The following is an 18220-nucleotide window of genomic DNA, read 5'->3' as shown; positions in this document are numbered from 1 at the left end:
ATTAATATTACCATTTTTCATCTAATATAATACGATTAAACTTATGGTATCTTATAAGAAAAAATATTAATAGCGATAAAGTCAAACTTTTAAAAACATAAAATTACACGATTTCGTTTTACCAAAAATATGTTAAATGCAAATTGGCTTGAATGCCGAGGGTCGTTCAGAAACAACCTCCCTATCTTCTGAGATAGGGGCAAGGTCTGCGTACACTTTACCCTCCCTAGACCTCACATTGTGGGATTTCACTGGCTATGTTGCTGTTGCTGTTGCTGCAAATTGGCTTGAAGTCAATCAAGATCAACTTAAAATTAAATTACAAAATAGGATCAAATCAGTTCCAATATGATCTCAAAATTCCTAAACAGACCCTAATTTTTTTAAAAATAAGGGAAAATACATAACCCCCTCCCCTCCCCCAACGTATAGCCAGATTAATTATGACGCATCCAATCTTTGCGGGCGACCTATTACCCCCAGTCTTAATTTTTTAGTATTTTAGTATCATTTTCTGACTGACGTGGCAAAAAAAATGAAGCCCAGTTGCACAGTGGAGAGTGTTGCACACTCTCCGCCACATTGGTGCCACGCTGTTGCCACGTCACTGCCAAATCACTGCCACTTTTCCTTTTTTTTTCATTTAATTTTTCTTTTATTAATTATATTTACACTAATTAACCTCTAACTAACTATTAAACCATTAATTTTGTCTTCTTCATCACTAAACTCTTCTTCTTCTTCTTCATTTCAAGAAATCCATCAATGCATTTTCTTCCTCCATTAGCACACACACATTCAACCCATTTTCTTCCTCCATTAACACACACACACACATTCAACCCATTTTCTTCCTCTATTAACAACACACATTCAACCCATTTTCTTCCTCCATTAACACCACACATTCAACCCATATTCTTCCTCCATTAACACACACATTCAATTTAATCATCAATAATAAAGAGCTTATTTTCAAGAAACATTCAACTCATTTTCTTCAACCCATTTTCTTCCTCCATTAAAACCCATTTTCTTCAACCCATTTTCTTTCTCCATTAACACACACACATTCAACCTATTTTCTTCCTCCATTAACACACACATTCATTTGAAGGCAAATCAAACACCAAAATATTTTTAACCATTTTCTTCAACCCATTTTTAATATTTTTTGTACCTCCTGTTGCAGCTGCTGCTGCGTTGTTGTTGCTGCTGCGGAGGAGGCGGCGGCGGTGGTTGAGGAGAAAGAAGAAGAAAGAGAAAAAGGAGAAAGAAGAAGAAAGAGAAAAATAAATTGCATTTAACAATTGAAATGTGGAAGAAAGGGAGGAAGGTGTCTTCAATGTCTTCTTTCTCAATTTTAAGCATCTGAGTTGAAACATTTCATTTTTTTCAATTCACTCGCCATAATTTTTTTTTTGCCACGTCAGTTGAAAATGGTACTAAAATACTGAAAAATTAAGATTGGAGGGGTAATAGGTCGCCCGCAAAGGTTAGGTGCGTCATAATTAATCTGACTATACGTTAGAGGTTTTTTTTTATGTATTTTCCTTTAAAATAATGAATATATAGAGTTATTCAATAGAGTAAACACTTTTAACTTCACCAACTGAATTAATTAAAAATATTTTTCTTTTTACTTTTGCGTTGGAAGATTATTTAGCTAGTGTAATTTGGAAATAAAATATTTAGGGGTTGTTTGGTAGCTAATTAGGCGCTAAATTATTCACATATTAAATCATGCATAAGTAATATCATATTTGGTAGCATTCTTTTGATATATATAAAATTTAACACATCTAATACGATGTTTGATTTGCAATTAGGGAACCCTCAAAATTAATATATGTATAAGTTATAAATGAATCTATGTATTATTTTATGCATGATAGAAGATGAAATAATTAATACATAAATAACTAAATCCCGACAACTAATCTCTACATAAAATTATACTCTCTCTGTCCCAATTTATGTGGCACACTTTTCTTATTAATCTATCAAAAAACAATGTCACTTTTCTATATTTAGAAAAAAATTAATTTTATGAGATGATTTATAATCACATAAATATCTAAATCTTGTTTTGGATCACATTTCAAAAGTATTCCTTTCTTTCTTAATCTCCGTATCAAGTCAAATAAATCACATAAACCAAGACGGAGAAATTACATACTCCCTCCTTCCACTTTTACTTATCCGCTTTTTATTATGCACACACCTTAAGAAATAATAAATGAAATGCATAATTTATCAATGTACGCATATTAATTGATGCATATTTTTATTAGGTTTGAAAAATGATTTGAAGTGAGTGTTTAATACTATAGGTAAAACATAAAAAAAAAAAATTATTCTGTCTTGATATGTTAAAAATGATAAATAAAAGTGAAAATATATTTTTAAAATACTGAATAAGTAAAAGTGAACAGAGGGAGTACATTCTGGGGGTCCGGAAAATTTATGCATCATCCCCCATTTGGGCTTTAATTTACCCCTAAAAAGAGTCCAAATAAAGTAGCTACCTCAGCCAACATATATGGACCAATCTCCCCACGCGCCGCCGATGCCGCCGCCGGTACACCAGGACGACGCCGACGAAGGCGATGATGCTGTTAAACGGCTCAACGAGTGCTCTTCTGTTTACTTATCCTTACAGGTATTTTATTTCGAACTTCTTTTTCTTTCTTTTATTTTTTTGAAATAATAGTATTAATTAATTTCCTAAACCCTGAATTGGAACTGATCAGAAGTTTATAAATGCAGGATTGTCTGATCAATACTGATAGGAATTGGAAGTCTTGTCAAAAGGGTATCTTCTAATTTTCCTATTTTGCTTGGGAATTTTCTTTCATTAAAAGTTGCTGTCAATTGGGCATTTAGTATTCCTTTATAAAGAGGGGAAAATGTATCCAATGGAAATCAAAGTTAGGGTTCTTTTAGTTTTTTTGCATTTGCTCACTTTATTGTTATAACTGTAATATATAACTTCTGCTTTAGGGATCAAACTAAGCATGATTAGTTGACCAGATATGAATAACATACAATATGAAATAGGGCATTATGTTAATTTTCGTTCGAATTAAGGAATCTATATGGCTTAAATGAAGTAGCATGAACAGTGAGGATTCATAGTTGAACCCAACTTACTTGATATTGAAGTAACTAAGAGCAGTGGCGGAGTCGGGATTTTCATTAAAGGTTTCAAAAATATGAAGAAGCCAAGGGGGTTCAACATCAATTATATATACATAATAATAAAAAAATAATCTTGTATATACAGTGTAATTTTCTGCTGAAGGGCCCCTGAGTTGGAGTTGTTGTTGTACTAAACCTATATATTTTAGTACAGTATTCCAAATGAAGCAGAATGGATATTGGGAAAACATTTAGCTGATTGATTGAAACATAGTATACCGGTATCTCCAGTCAGATTCACATGTGCAAGTTTTCAGCGGGCATGTGAGAAGGGGCACAACTGCACGCTTTCATGTTCAGATGATGTGTGTGTACTGAGATTCTCTTGTTTTAAATATCAGTTTCATTAACACGGACAGGGAATAAATTAGAATGTGTACACTAGTGCTCAATTGTTTATTGCTTTCTAATTTGTTTGAAAAACTGTTTGGTGCTTGCAGAAGTTCAGGCTCTTAAGGCGTGTAATGAAAGAAGACAGAAAGACAAAAGGAGTTGAGAAGCATTTTGAAGTTGGAGGCTTACAGTTACTTTTTCTGCTGATTTTTTTCCCAATGGGGGCTAACAAAGATCCACAGAAATAACTGATCATTGTTGGTGGAATTAATAAACTCTGAGATGAATATGACTTTAAAGTATAAAACGTGTCTATTTTCTTTGTGTGTTCTATGTTTATTATCCTTAAGCAAGGGTCTATCGGAAACAACTTCTAGTAAGGTCACCTTACACACTCCACTTGTGGACTACACTGGGTTTGTTGTTGTTGTTGTTGTATTCTATGTTTATTATGCTGTTAGTTTTGGTTTCTGGAGGCTGAAAGAGTTATGATGTGCAGTTCGTTTACTTTTTCTGAATGGAAAATGGAGAAACTATTATGAGAACAATTAGCTGAGAAAGATGCTGATACAAAAGAACAGTATAATATGATCTAACTTTATTTATACTTTTAACTGAGTAAGCAATTTTGATGTTTTCTGGACAAAACCAACCTTTGACTTCGTCCTTTGTCTTTTTTTACTTCTTGTCTCTCTATCCAAGAAGCTCCCTCCTTTACTTTCTCAATAATCAACGGAATAACCATATTCTCTATTCATTCAGTTATATTCAAGTCCAAATTTGAACAAACATGAACATGTATACAAGATTTGCTGCAGCCCATACAGTAGTTATTTGTGTTTTCATGGCTCCGTTACAACCTAATGACATCGGTTAATGAAATTATTTGCCAGTCTTAAGATAAGGGACAATGAGGATGGCATTTCAGATTAAGATTTACTGCAACAAACTGAATTCTTATTTTTCAGAGGAGAATTTTGTTTATAGTAAATTGTCTTTCCAAGAGTAGAGATCAACAATCGATATTCCCGCATCCACCATCGCTTCTCTCACTTCCAATGCTGCAATTAAATGCACCATTTTAACTATCAGCGGCATAAAAATTAACAGCTTCTATTATTTATTTCCGCGAGCTTTTGTTTAACCAGTTTTACCATGACGGTATTGTCCTTACTCTATAGCATATTATGGTGCTTCTTTCTGCATGGAAGATAAGGGGTTTACTAAACCCCTAAGTAATGTTGTTATGTAATGGCTTGCCTAAATTATTTGAAACTAACTGTAAGAATCTTCTGTGGCCATTCAACTATATTCAGGTCCTTTGTAGCACATTCGTGGAACCTGCTTTTTATCTGGGATCAGGATCGACTATTCTTTGCGCAACACAGAACATAGAACTTCTAGTTGAGGGGATGAAAAGCACTATCAAGAAACATTGAAAGCCAAATAATCCAGGAAACACGTTATTATAACGATCGGAACTTATGGTCTAGCACAGGAAAACTGGTTTCCAAAAAATGAAAGAGTTTCAGAGTGAAGCAGAGGTATTCTCCGGGATAAACTTGACAGAAACGCTATTCACGCAGTGGCGTTCATCCGTGGGTGTCTTGTGCCCCTCCCCTTTGAAAACATGACCAAGGTGTCCACCACATGCAGCACACGTGATCTCCGTCCTCCTTCCATCTGGATCCGGCTGTAAGTATATACATGGGTGGAGTTAGGATTTTCATTAAGGAGATCAAAATATAAAGAACTATACTCACTGAAGAAGCCAAGACTACTATATATACATAAAAATAACTTTGACCATATATAAAGTGCAATTTTCTCGAGAAGGAGATTCAGATAAACCCCCTTGTACCCCTAGCTCTGCCCTGAGTATACAGAGTTGGATTTCAGATTACAGCCATAAAACGCGTATACGAATGAAAAGAAGAAAAACCAGCCAGATTCACTCATTTTGTACTTCTCCTTTTGCCTTAAAAGCAGCCAGATTCACTCATTTTGTACTTCTACCTTTTGCCTTAGGATTCACTTCTATTGTCGTCGAATGAATAAATATATTGTATGCTTTATCAGAACCATCAAAATATGCAAGGAAAAAAGATACTTACAGAGCGATTTATTGTCCCAGGAAGACCCTCAAAGAAAGCAGGCCAGCCACAGCCAGAGTCATATTTGGTTGTGGATTTATACAGTGGAGTCCCACAACCAGCACAATTGTAGATCCCTTCACCAAAAAACTTGTCATATTCACCCGTACCCTTCAGCCTGCGAAATACTAGTTTCTCAGCAAAGTCGCATACAAAATTATGCCAAGAAATCGAGTGTAACAGAAACAAGGTGTGTACTAGATCCTCTAATTCCCTTTTACATCAGTGAACTCTAGTGAAATAGTTTGGAAAACAACAGTTTGGTTTTGGTTTCATTTACTTGTTAGAAAACCATGTGTATGTGCATTTTGGTTTTGAAAAAATTCTCCAACATCTCAAAGCTTTATGGTTCATAATTGAGTGAACCATTTACTCCCTCCGTCCGTTTTTACTTGTCCAGTTTGGAAAACCAAGACATAATTTATCATCTTATACCTATTTTTACCCTTATAATCAAGTGCTATTCATTTTCGAACATTAATTAGATGACTTATAATAATTAGGGGTGATATGGTAAAATTATCATTTTATTTATTGTTTCTTAAGGGGTGTGTCAAGTCAAATATGAATAAGTAAACGTGCATAGAAGGAGTAATTGACCAAAACCAACACCCGCTAGGACTCAGAGAAACATAGATGAAAGCCATAAGATGAAGAAATCAAACAGGAAGCAAAGAAGTCAAAGATGTGTGCATGAAACAGGAAATGGCTGCACAAAGGTTATTAAGAAATCAAAGAAATGCTGTATAAGCAGTTGAATGGTGAGTTCACATTTATTGTTTAATAGCCAATCTAGAAGTCCAAAATATTGAGCACCATTAAGCTAGTCTAATCGGAAACAAATTCAAAAATTACAGGTAGTGGGTGCACCATAATATACTCGCATACATAAAATATATATATTCCCAAATTTGCAAGAAAATTAGCATAATCTATGCTAGTGTAAAGTAGTAAATACTAGGCGAAACGCAAGCTAAAAAGAATGAAGATCACCAAAATGGTCCAAAACCACCATTAACTAAAAAGAATGAAGATGCGTACATTCATAAATACACATGTAGTGGCGGAGTTAGGAATTTGGCGAAGAGTGTGCAAATTTTCTTCCCACTTGTGTTAAGGGTGTGCAAAATTAAATATATACTCATAATAATTAACATTTAATCTATGTATACCACGTAATTTTCCGGCGAAAAGTGTGCACCTGACCACCCTTCGCTTAAGGTGGCTCCGCCCATGAACATGTACCCACTACTCTCATATGCTAGATCAGTCTAATAACAGTCTCAAAATAAATAATACTTCCTCGCATTCGGGATGTTTACCTCTAACTAAATATTTAACCCTCAACAATTAACATATCAAAGTGAAAATATATATTACTAGCTATAGTTAAGTCATAAGTGTTCTAAATACAGATGCAAGATATATGCCTTCCATTCATTGACTTGGTATAAGCATCCGATGCAGCAAGAAAAAAGAAAAAGAAAAAGAAAAATAGGGAAATAGAACTAACTCAGTTCCTTTTTCACGGAGGATGCGAAACTGCTCGGAAGATAGAACGGCTCGCCATTCTTCCTCTGATTTCTCCACTTTGTTCACTGCCATACTTTCACCCTACTATATTCTTGTTAACTCAAAACACTTATATGGGGAACTGGGTTATGTGATTAGGACATTTTTGATAGACACATATATGGCTTTATACAATTTCTTGGGAAAATGAATGTGGACACAATATTAGACGAAAGGAATCTTGCCATCTATTGAGATTTTCCCAAAAAAAACAAAAAATATCCATCTTAGTGTTTTAATATTAGAATTGGTTTGGTAATATGACTGATGGAATAGGGTTGTTACCAAAAATTTAAAAAGAGGGTGGGAGGAGGGTTTAGTTAGCTAAACCCCTACCTAGGGTTGTGATGAACTCTTTAAGTCCAATTATTATTGTTATTATTGTGTTTGCTTAATTTGGAATTGGTCTTTAATTACTTATTCAATCACGTGCTTAAAACCAAACTTATTATTTAAAAAAGTACAACAACAGCAACATATCCAGTAAAATCCCACTAAGTGAATCTAAAGAGAGTAAAATGTACACAAACCCGATTATTTGCAGTAGACCCTCAGCTCAATTATTTTTTTAGTACAATCATTAAATTTAAATTTTGAGTCCCAAGTAAATTAAGTGGCGAGCAGATCAATTTTAATGTATGGTGATACTAGGTTGCTTTATGGTTATCCTTTTTCCCCCTCCTCTCTAGCTTTTTTCACCCATGAAACTCTCTCAAAAGTTTATTTTTCCAAGTTAAAAAAGCAGTCAATGTATTCGGCCTAAAGAAGTAGTTTAAATTAGGAAAAGATAAAAACACCATCCAATTTATGAGCAAATTGGAGTCCTACACAAGACGCCATTCAAATCTGCCACTCCTTGAATGAGGCCTTCTGTTCTATGAACAACCCACCTCAGAATAATTCTCTTTCAATTTCTTGCCTTCGACCCAAAAAAACACAAGGTAGGGCTTGATGATTCACTTTCAAGTTCTCTATCTCCTACCCATGAGAACAAAGGATCAAACCAAAGATGAAATTCATCTTTTATTAAATCTACGTTACATTCTGGAGAAGTCTAGTTTCAACATGATCATCCATGTCCTAGCGTAGTGCCCAGCTTGCTTAGCTTAGAAAAGGACTTAGAAGTCGTCACAAAGTTGTTTTCCTGCAAAAAGGCAACCGTGAACTCTTTATTTTCTAACCACCAACATTTTTTACGTAAGGGAATCTTGTTTTTTCCTTGAACTGCATGAGTTAGCAAGTCCATACATGTGCTCTGCCGAATCGCTTACACGTTAATTAGAGATTCAAACCTGATTACTCTCTATACAAATTTAACCAATTAATACCAATTTTCATGTGATATACTACTTTGACACTTCATACAACAATAAGTTCTTCCGTAGCCAAGTTGAAATGACATGATAGAAATATTGCCATTCTAAAACTGACAAGTCTAAATGGAATACAGTACAAAGTACATGAGCATCAGTGTTAAGCTTTTGACAAAAGCAACGCCCCCGCAAAGGAGTCTCCAGAACAACCCAGGTAAACTTTATTGATGTGCCATGCACGAGAATAGGAAGTCAGAAGTAACTGAAGTGAGTAGTGACCAATCGAAATCAGAGGGCAATAGATCCATAAACTGCCGGATTCTTTTACAACGAAAGGACATTGGTTCAACTGCTATACGAATGCCGCTCAGGTCCTGCTATATGTCATATTCAATCAAATGTGGTAGAAGACTAGAAGGGTATAATATACGCTGTCAGTTTGTGCATCTACTTATGCATGGCTTGTTATGTGTCAGTATAATCGTCAATGACTATGGAAATGAAGGAAGTTACCATTTAAGGCACATCTAAAATATGGGGAAATGCGTGGAAACCGTTGGAAGTCTTATCTTTGTTCAATCCCTGCAAGAGAAGTACAAGCAAGCGGTCACTTGTTGTAGAACAATATACAGATAAAGAAAAGAGCAAAATTGGGAAAGAGGGAAACCCACAAGCTAGATGAAACTACTACTTTGGAGCTCTGGTCTAATGATGAAACAGTTTGACAACAGCTCACTTCAGACGAGTCACTCCTTACTGACCGATAACCTTCCGAAGCACACGGAGTGAAATATATCTCCGATGTTTCTTTCTGGGTGTTGGTTGTTCTTCCTCCATTGCTTTTGGCTGTGGCACCACCGCCTGACTATCCCAACTTCAAAGTATATTAGCTAATCCAAAAGTAAACAGAAACACGAAGTAATCTTGAATTGTGGAAACACCAAAGGCAAGATATTGCAGGCATGAATTTGGGAACTATGTTAATTTGATCCTATTTTAAAGAAGTCGATAGACCAAATCCATAATTTTCCAACCCACCCCCTTGAAAAATAACACCATTAAAGAAGAAAGAACTTAGTCCAGTAATATTAGCAACAGATGCTCCTAGAGTACATCTATCAAAATGTTACTACTTCCTACTAACCATAGTAACGAAAGCAAAGTACCAAATTTATATCCAGCGAATTAGAAAAGAAACAACAAAATAGAAAATAAGAATCAAATGGTTCATACATTGGATAAGGCTTTAATATGTACAATGATGATTGTTATATCATCTGTCCGATTTTCATGATCTAGCCACAGTTTGTAAGATTCTCCAGCAATGGCTGAACTTGCATCCCTAGGATCTGCGCATCTATTTACCTACACAAGAAGAAATACAGAACAAGGCAGAAAAGTTAACAGTGACTTAGACAAATTGTGGCTGAGATCAAGTAAAAAGAACGTTTACTTGAAGATCGATCACATTGATTCTAACTAGTGTCACAAAAACACATGATCCAGCTGTACAAATGCATACCATGAAGATACAGAGACAATCCTAGATGTTCTTGATTCATTTTAGGATTGCAGCTATGCTTCAGTGACTCTTGTTTAATTTTTTTTTTCCTACTTTTCTCCTTTTTCTCTGGTAAAGGGGTTTTCAGTACTTCCCCAGTACTGGTCTATAATACAAAATGCTAACTGTTTCAAAAAAAACACATGATCCAGCTTTTCTATTAAACTGTTTTTTCAGCACCGTTCCAATAATTTGTTGGCATAACTACCACTAATCACCGATATACGAAGTGCCACCAGTGTTGTCAAAAGCGTTGAATGTGTTCTAAAAAAAATAGGATCAAGGTCTGCAATGGATTTAAGCTCAAAGCACGATTAATGCACGTTCGCTAAGGAAGGCACAAATGAAGTATATATGTACACATGCATGCAGCTACACATTGACACACACAATGTACGAAAAGTACCTATACAGACAAAAACTATATGGACAAAAAAATTGAAAATTGTCAATAAATGAAGTCAAAATCACGTCAATCAATTTCAGAAACCATTTTATATTCCACATTAGATGTAAATACAACTTTAAGTTTCTAATTTAAGCTTTACCCATTTTCTTAATCAAGAGATTTAGCTAGTTTTATTATACTAAATTTCTTACTACCTAACTTTAATTATTAACATATTCATTCAGAATGTTATTTAATTCTGCTATTTAAAAACAGTGCCAATGAAGATGTTGTGCACGCCATATCACCTTTGTACGAAAAAGGACGAGATCACCCCCCATGAAAAAAAAATACTAAATATATCTACAGAGGAAGAAGATAAAAAAGACGGATAGACAAGGAAGGAAAAGGAAGGCAAAAATACATAGGAGTATGTAGTTATGTGTTCAAGAACTTCCTCCTACCAATCAAGGGATACAGTGGAATATATGGGATCCCTCAAACCTTAACCAAAGGTCTCGGGTTCGAGCTCTTGGGATGGAGAAATTCCTATTTGAGAGCTTCCCCCTTAAATGGGTCCTATGAGGCGTGAATCCGGATTAATCGGGCTACTTAGTGCCAAATACCGGAAGGTTAAACCAAAATAAATTCGCCTGCTTATCATTAGATAACAGGCTCATCATTGAAATGACGTTAAACAAAACTATATGTTTAAATGCTGACACGTCAACTGATTAATTCACCTAATGTTGCTTTGCCAGTTTCGACAGGCAATTCATATATCTAGGCGTCATGTTCTAAGGAGAATTGCATAATAGATGAAAACGGAACACATACGGGAGTGCCATGTAATAGGAAGATACCTATCAAAGTGTATCAAAGTCAAAGGAAAATTCAATAAACGAGACCACTAACGTTATAGTGGAGTGAGTATTAGGCCTCTACGTTCCAATATATTCACAAAATGAGTTTTGTATGTGGATATTAAGTAGGCTTACGACAAGATTAAAAAATAAAAATCAGATAGAAGATACAAATAGCAGACATACAGAGTACAAAATGAGAGAAGAACGCCTAAGATTGTTTAACCATGCTACATACACCTCCAACTACACCTCCGTCTATAGGTGCAACATAACAATGATTGGAGGTGCAGGCCTAAAATCACATGGAAAATTTATCTCTGAAGACTGATAACTTCTTGAAATTCAAGCGAAGTTAACAAAGAACAGAACAAAATGGAAGTAAAAAGTCCATGTAGGCAATATCAACGGGTTGAGATCAAAACGTAGTCGAGATCCCGTCTTTTTCCAGGAATATAATGTTTTGAGATTTGTATCTCAATTTAGGGATGAGTGCAAGATGTAAATAATCTCCAGCTTCTTAGTAGCCTAATTAATACGTCTTAAAGGACAAATTATCAAATATTTGCATAAAACTGGTCCAAATTGAGCGGGATGGATATAATGGATTCATATCACTAAGCCCAACTAGTTTAAGATTGAGGTGCAATAGTAGTAGTTTCTATGTTTTCCAATTGGATACTAACTTGTCTTCAGACTTCAGCCTAATTAAATGGAGTTACTAAAAACTCAATCCAATTCTATCCCAAGCATTTTATTGGGGCCTCTCAAAGGCAAAGAAGTTAAGAACTTAGAAGAATATCGCTTAATGTAGCAGTCTCCAATAGGGCATATATCGTTAAGAATTTACTTCAATAGTTGATACATACAAATATACTGCCACAGTAACACATACATAGAAATAAACAACATACAACGACTGATTTGACATGAATAATGTCCATTATCTTGCTGAAATCATACAGCAATTCTGACATCAAAAGTGCAGGGAGCCACACCACCAGTCACAGATTGCTAAAAATGAGAATGTGTTTAGCAAAAAAAAAAAAAAAAAATGAAGAACAAATAAATTTCAGTTGATTTTAGCATCAAATAAAGTAAGCCTTACCATGTCCACCACAGTTTGGCTGGAGAGGAACTCAAAGACACCATCACTTGCAACTACAAAGAAAGGATGATGAGCTGTAAGACGTACTGTTGACACCTCCGGGACAGCAACTACACCAATACTTTCAGCTGTACTATCTCCAACACTCCGCGTAAAAGCAGTCCCCGGATACATCCCATTTTGTACCCACAACCTAGGTGGATCACCTCCTTCCGTTTCCTCATCCCCCCATGACTGAATATCAGGATCTTTTAGACCTTCAACTTGATCAACACTAAGAACTCTTGCCCCACAGCTTTTCACTCTCTCACATTCATCTTTCCTAAACGGCGTCTGATCAGAAGACAAATCTTTAGCAACAACTCTATTTCCTTCTTTAACAGCCAATACTGCTCTTGAATCACCTACATTTGCAACATACAACATGTCTCCAACAAGAAGAGCAGTTATAGCAGTTGTCCCACTCATTGAATCATCAATATCACTACTATTATGAAGTTCTTCATTTGTTCTTGTAAATGCAGAATTATAAGCCTTAACAGGGTCATCCAACAACGTCGGATCATTCGATAAAATCTCTACAAGCCTATCTCTAACAAACACAGAACATTCAGTACCAAACTGTCCATGCCCATCAAATACACCAAAGAAATGAACATTTGGGTTGTCCTGAATTTGTGTTTTGATACAATAACTATCCTGATTTTCTTTCTCAGGGGATTCAGGGTAAAAACCGCGTTGTGTAAGCACAGAATATTCTAACCTGAAGTTATGTGAAGGAATTTGAGCACTATCTACAGACCTTCCAGCAAGAATATGTGTTTGAACCTGAGCATATGCACCCAAATCTTGTCTATTCTCACCATCTGAGGATCTTGGGTATCTACAACACCACTTTCCATGAACACAACCCATATCTCAAGACAAATTCAAGAACCAACCAAAGTTGCACACCAACTGTTTGTAAAAATTACTGAACGAGACAGGAAGATCAATCAAGGTCTAAAATTGCAGCATTGTTTTGCCCAAAATGGGGGTTTTTATTCAAACCCGTGAGACATATAGGGCCAACAAGGTAAAACAACAAACCCTAATACCAAGACAGCCAAACAAGGATTTTGGTCTGGGAATAGAATTGGATTGTGTCAGAAAAAAAAAATGAATAAAAAGGAAACCTTATTATATAGAAGAAAGAAAATTAGACAAGATTGGAACAACCCAAAACCCAATACACAAGAAATGATCAAAGAAAAGACTGCAAGGCAAGAAGGGAACAATATTACAACCCCAAAAATCAATTCAACCGTATCAAGCAAAGGACTAGGAAACTTTTTGCCTTTGATTATACAATGACTTTTTTGTTATTAAAGAACATTAAGATAGAAAAAACAACGTGTTTTGTTTGGGTTTGTGGGGTCTGTTAAGAAGAAAAAAAATCACACATTATTGTAAACAGTTCTTGGGGAATATATAATGAAATGAAATGAAGATAACCCAGAGAAAAAAATGTAGAATAAAAATGGTTGATTATAAAAGGGATAGACTATTTGGGTTAATGTGGGGTGTGCAGACGAGGAGGAACCCATCAAGTCTCTTTCCTTTCAACTTTCAAGAAATGTGAGCATGCGACAACAGATTGAGACAAACGAATATACAAATGTCACCATATGGTCTCACTTTTTTCTCTTTAATAATACGCCTGTCTTTTTCATTTATTTGTCATTCCTGTCCGATATCCACATTGGAATGAGTGGCGGAATCAGAATTTTCATTAAGTGAACACACGTACAAGTTGAAAGGAGTTTAACGTCTACTAAATAGACATAAAAAATAATTTTAACCATATGTAAATAGTGTAATTTTTCGCTGAAAGAGGTTCGGATGAATCCTTTGGCTATGCCTAGCTCCGCTCCTGATTGGAATCCGATTAAATTCGGACCTCGCGTTACAAGTCCTGTTTTGGGGTACGATTAAATTCGGATGGTGCGTTGCAGGCTCCATTTTGGGGTACGACTAAATTCGGACCGCGCGGTACACGCCCCGTTTTGGATAGCGCTCCTGACATAATTGTTTTTCATTCCCACGACTTGAAACAGAGACCTCTGATTCAGGATGAATATCTTTTTCATTTTAGGTTTCCCTTTGGCCATAAATGATATTTTTAGTATTTGTAAATATCTGAAGTTGACTACTGTATATATACTCGTTTAGGGGAAAATATATAAGTTGATCCAAAATTTTCAAAAAAGGTTATTTACATGCCGAAACTTTACGGGTAATGACTTAGTACTCGTAGTTTTATTCGAAGTGAAATTAGAATAAAGATTTGTTCGTACTCGGTGTTTATATGAATCAATTGATAACATGACACGTGTTTTAAATTTGCATACATAGTTATCATTAAAGCATAGTAATTAATCACTATACATTCTAAAATTAGTTTATTACTTAATCATGATTATTATTATTATTATTATTTGGTGCAAATATCAGGTAGTATAAGTAAATTTTTACCGTAAAATTAGTACTCCTAATCTTGTTCGAAGCTACTCTTAGATATAGCTTGGGAAATAAACTAGTACTATGTTTAGTTTTGTCAAAAGGCAGTTATCTTTAACTAAGAGGGGGATGGGAATAATTTGCACGTGTGAATGACAAAAGTACATAATTATCATAAAACTCGCTAATAGAATATTCTAAATATAGTATTAGAATATTCTATCCATTAGTGAATTTATTCGTGCTTTGTGTGCTCTAATTAATAAATTTAAAAATATTTTTTTTTTAAATTTAGTCGTGATAGATGATAAATCTTTTAGAGAAAACTACACTGTATGTTAATTGGGCAATAATGCTATCAAAATTGACCCATTTTTTTTAACTCTAACACAAAATGACCCAAACTTTTCTCTTTTGCTCTCTGCCTTCTTATATGTATGTATATGTTGATATATGTTGGTATAAGTGTCTGTATATATTTGTATATGTCTGTATATGTTTGTATATTTTGAGCTATTTTTTGTAATGTAAGTTTTAGGTTATTTTTTGCAATGTAAGTGACCAACTTGTATATTTCTGAAAATTTTCCAATCTTTTATGTGTGTGTGTGTGTGTGTGTCTCTCTCTCTCTCTCTCTCTCTCTCTCTCTCTCTCTATATATATATATATATATATATATATATATATATATATATATATATATATATATATATATATATATATATATATATATATTTACAGAACATGATGATACTCTTTAGTTTACAAAATATATCAACAGATTTCTTACAAAATGTTTAAGAATCACGTAAATTAAAAAGAAACAAATAAAACATAGTAAATAAAGTAAGGAAACCTCCCTTATTTTATCAACTTTTCTCTCCCATTCAAAATTAAGAGATATTGTTCCCTGCTTTTCTCCAACTTTTGCTCTCTTATTTTATCCACTTTTCTCTCCCCATTCAAAATAAAGATGAAAATTATTCCCTAATTTTCTCTAACTTTTGCTCAAAAAGTCCATTCTAATCGGTTATTCTCTCATTCAAAATTCATACACACTCAATTTCTTGGTATCAATCAGATTCCATACAAGGTTCGTTATAATTTTTGTAATTGATACAAATCAGATTTCATACACCAGAAAAAAATATGTATAAATTTTGTATGCAATATGTATAATTGTATAAATTCGTTATAATTTTTATGTATGAAATATGTATAAAAGTTGTATGTATATTTTGATTATGATAAAGTACATATAAATTGTATAAAATCTAATCAAATTGTGTATAAACTATGGTATAATATGTATAAAATCTGTAATTGATACAAACCAGATTCCAGACAAAGTTCATACACCAGAAAATAAATATGTATAAGCTTGTGTAACGATGGGAGATCAAGTGAAATAAAACTGTGACATGCCTCCATCTTCATCAACCGGGACCATTAGAAGATTAAAATAGTATCTCCTGTATGACCTAGCCTCCATTTTTTATTGGATAATGCTAAAAAGAAGGGAGATTTATTATATAACTGCAAAGGGGATATATGAGTATTATAAGGGCAAAAAATGTATATGTAAATGTTAAAATTGGTGGAGAATTGTTCGTCGATGAAGCTGAAATCGTATCATACTAGGAGAGAAAATGAATTTTACGTTTGAAAATGTTGTTTATCAACAACTATAGAGGGAGGGAGAGAAAAAAATCTTTTTGAAAAGAAGAAGAAGCTGATTGATAATTATCCTAAAATTAAGTCCACTTTTAAAAATCAGATTCTCTTCTTTAAAAAAGAACCCAAAATTGTGGATATCTCATTAAGCCCAAATCTGACATATTTGTAATTTTATTGGTATGTTTTGTAAATAAGAAAAAAATATTCTTACGTTCTGTAATATAAAGTCGTAAGTAGTATTATTAGGTCATTTTCCCCTAAAAAAATGCACACTCTTTTCTCACTCTCTTCTATCTTTGCTATTATATTTAAACATTACGGCCTAGCACCAACATTTGCTTATCTCCTTAGGCAGTTCTTTTCAACAAAAACTAGTGTACTTGCCCGCGCTTCGCGCGGTCATATAAAAAATTCTCTTACAACAACAAAAATCATAGATTTAAGGGAGAAAAATAAATTACAAAAAACGACATAGATAAGTAAAATAGAGATATCCAGATCTAATCTTAAAATATTTCTACAAAGACAATGAAAATTTTGCAGTACAAATGCACAAAAAGTAGAACTAACGTAAGAGAGAATATGGAGGGAAAAAAAATAGAAATAATATCATAATATTTGTTTGTTAGTGTCAAACTTTTCTATGAGAGCATCGACTTGATACAAAATAAAGAACGTTAAAATCTCAACAGAATTACAACCCTTAAAAGCACAAAGCAAAGGTTTTTTTTAAAAAAAAAAATCACATGCTAATTAACAAAACAAAAAGAAAAAAGAAATAAAGGCATACTATAAAAAGAGTCCCTACTCTCTGTAATTTTGATGAAATGTTTAATGTATCAAAAACCATTATTTTAATCACAAATAATTATTGTATCTTCTGCTCTAACAGAAATAAAATAGCTTAAGAAATCATACAACCGAGTGTAGCTCGAAATTGATTACCAAAAGACAAAAAACCAAAAACACGTCAAATGAGAAAATTACTATTCAAACTTGAATGTTCATTGCTATTCAAACTTGAATGTTCGTTTTCCATACGTTAGCTATAACATTTTTAATATTACCAATTTCTCATAAATAACTAATTAATGTATACTATATGAAGGAGGATAAATTTTAAGAATTGTGAATCTAATGGAAGAAATAGCATCTAATACCTACGACTGAAAATTTATTTCAGAAACTACAAGTTCAAAAGCTAGAGTAGCCAAATGAACACTGTTTAAAGGATCATTAGCCGACACGTTCGATAACATTTAACTACGTATACTTCTAGTTAATAACATTATCCAAATGATCACTATCTTAGACAACAAAGATTATATGGTTAGGCAAATTATACAATCAAATCGCACAGGCTTGTTTATCAACAAAGAGATTCTACTTTTCAAAGTTGTTAACCGATTAACACTTGTCGGGAAAGAAGTGTCATACATTTGGAATTTTTTTGAGGAAAGTTTACTATGTTACCTTTCTAATCTACGCATATAACTATTGATGAGTAACCAAAATACGAGCTCAAATGAAAGAGGGATCGTGAATCATGTGC

At 33.9% G+C, this 18220-nt stretch overlaps 3 protein-coding genes across 8 annotated transcripts; 1 reads left to right on the top strand and 2 right to left on the bottom strand.

The window, feature by feature from the left end:
* The first annotated feature begins 2445 nt into the window (after window positions 1–2445).
* LOC132645032 (uncharacterized) lies at window positions 2446–4003 on the top strand. 2 transcript variants are annotated; one of them, XR_009583978.1, is made up of 4 exons: window positions 2446–2662; window positions 2770–2815; window positions 3356–3506; window positions 3642–4003. XR_009583978.1 is itself a non-coding variant. In XM_060361771.1 (3 exons), the coding sequence occupies exons 1-3, from the start codon at window positions 2543–2545 to the stop codon at window positions 3695–3697; spliced, it is 222 nt and encodes a 73-aa protein (XP_060217754.1). In that variant the 5' UTR covers window positions 2465–2542; the 3' UTR covers window positions 3698–4003. The 2 variants fall into 2 exon arrangements, 1 of the variants encoding a protein (XP_060217754.1); XM_060361771.1 differs by lacking the exon at window positions 3356–3506 and having other exon boundaries at window positions 2465–2662.
* Window positions 4004–4969: 966 nt separating this feature from the next.
* Window positions 4970–7475, bottom strand: LOC132645031 (peptide methionine sulfoxide reductase B5-like). The gene is made up of 3 exons (XM_060361770.1): window positions 7201–7475; window positions 5649–5805; window positions 4970–5227 (listed from the first exon to the last, which is right to left on the bottom strand). The coding sequence occupies exons 1-3, from the start codon at window positions 7290–7292 to the stop codon at window positions 5063–5065; spliced, it is 414 nt and encodes a 137-aa protein (XP_060217753.1). The 5' UTR covers window positions 7293–7475; the 3' UTR covers window positions 4970–5062.
* A 300-nt stretch (window positions 7476–7775) lies between these two features.
* On the bottom strand, window positions 7776–14136 carry LOC132645030 (probable protein phosphatase 2C 35). 5 transcript variants are annotated; one of them, XR_009583976.1, is made up of 5 exons: window positions 12493–14136; window positions 9806–9937; window positions 9244–9437; window positions 9086–9154; window positions 7776–8403 (listed from the first exon to the last, which is right to left on the bottom strand). XR_009583976.1 is itself a non-coding variant. In XM_060361767.1 (4 exons), the coding sequence occupies exons 1-4, from the start codon at window positions 13405–13407 to the stop codon at window positions 9148–9150; spliced, it is 1248 nt and encodes a 415-aa protein (XP_060217750.1). In that variant the 5' UTR covers window positions 13408–14136; the 3' UTR covers window positions 8562–9147. The 5 variants fall into 5 exon arrangements, 2 of the variants coding, with proteins under 2 accessions (XP_060217750.1, XP_060217751.1); XR_009583975.1 differs by lacking the exon at window positions 7776–8403 and adding an exon at window positions 8562–8946; XR_009583977.1 differs by lacking the exon at window positions 7776–8403 and having other exon boundaries at window positions 8562–9154; window positions 9244–9433; window positions 12493–14135.
* Window positions 14137–18220: the final 4084 nt, after the last annotated feature.

The sequence above is a fragment of the Lycium barbarum genome, chromosome 6 (assembly GCF_019175385.1).
Source record: "Lycium barbarum isolate Lr01 chromosome 6, ASM1917538v2, whole genome shotgun sequence".
NCBI lineage: Eukaryota > Viridiplantae > Streptophyta > Magnoliopsida > Solanales > Solanaceae > Lycium > Lycium barbarum.
Note: the sequence above shows the minus strand (reverse complement) of the source record. Positions and strands in the feature narration are given on the sequence as shown.

Excerpts from the sequence above, each read along its gene's own strand:
- LOC132645032 (XM_060361771.1), top strand. The coding sequence starts at position 2,543 with ATGGACCAATCTCCCCACGCGCCGCCGATGCCGCCGCCGGTACACCAG. Across the intron at positions 2,663-2,769 it reads CTGTTTACTTATCCTTACAG|GATTGTCTGATCAATACTGA; the intron begins GTATTTTATTTC and ends TTATAAATGCAG. Across the intron at positions 2,816-3,641 it reads TTGGAAGTCTTGTCAAAAGG|AAGTTCAGGCTCTTAAGGCG; the intron begins GTATCTTCTAAT and ends TGGTGCTTGCAG.
- LOC132645031 (XM_060361770.1), bottom strand. The coding sequence starts at position 7,292 with ATGGCAGTGAACAAAGTGGAGAAATCAGAGGAAGAATGGCGAGCCGTT. Across the intron at positions 5,806-7,200 it reads CTCCGTGAAAAAGGAACTGA|GCTGAAGGGTACGGGTGAAT; the intron begins GTTAGTTCTATT and ends AGTATTTCGCAG. Across the intron at positions 5,228-5,648 it reads CTGGGACAATAAATCGCTCT|CCGGATCCAGATGGAAGGAG; the intron begins GTAAGTATCTTT and ends ATATACTTACAG.
- LOC132645030 (XM_060361767.1), bottom strand. The coding sequence starts at position 13,407 with ATGGGTTGTGTTCATGGAAAGTGGTGTTGTAGATACCCAAGATCCTCA. Across the intron at positions 9,938-12,492 it reads GCCAAACTGTGGTGGACATG|GTAAATAGATGCGCAGATCC; the intron begins GTAAGGCTTACT and ends CTTCTTGTGTAG. Across the intron at positions 9,438-9,805 it reads ATATTAAAGCCTTATCCAAT|TCAGGCGGTGGTGCCACAGC; the intron begins GTATGAACCATT and ends AAGTTGGGATAG.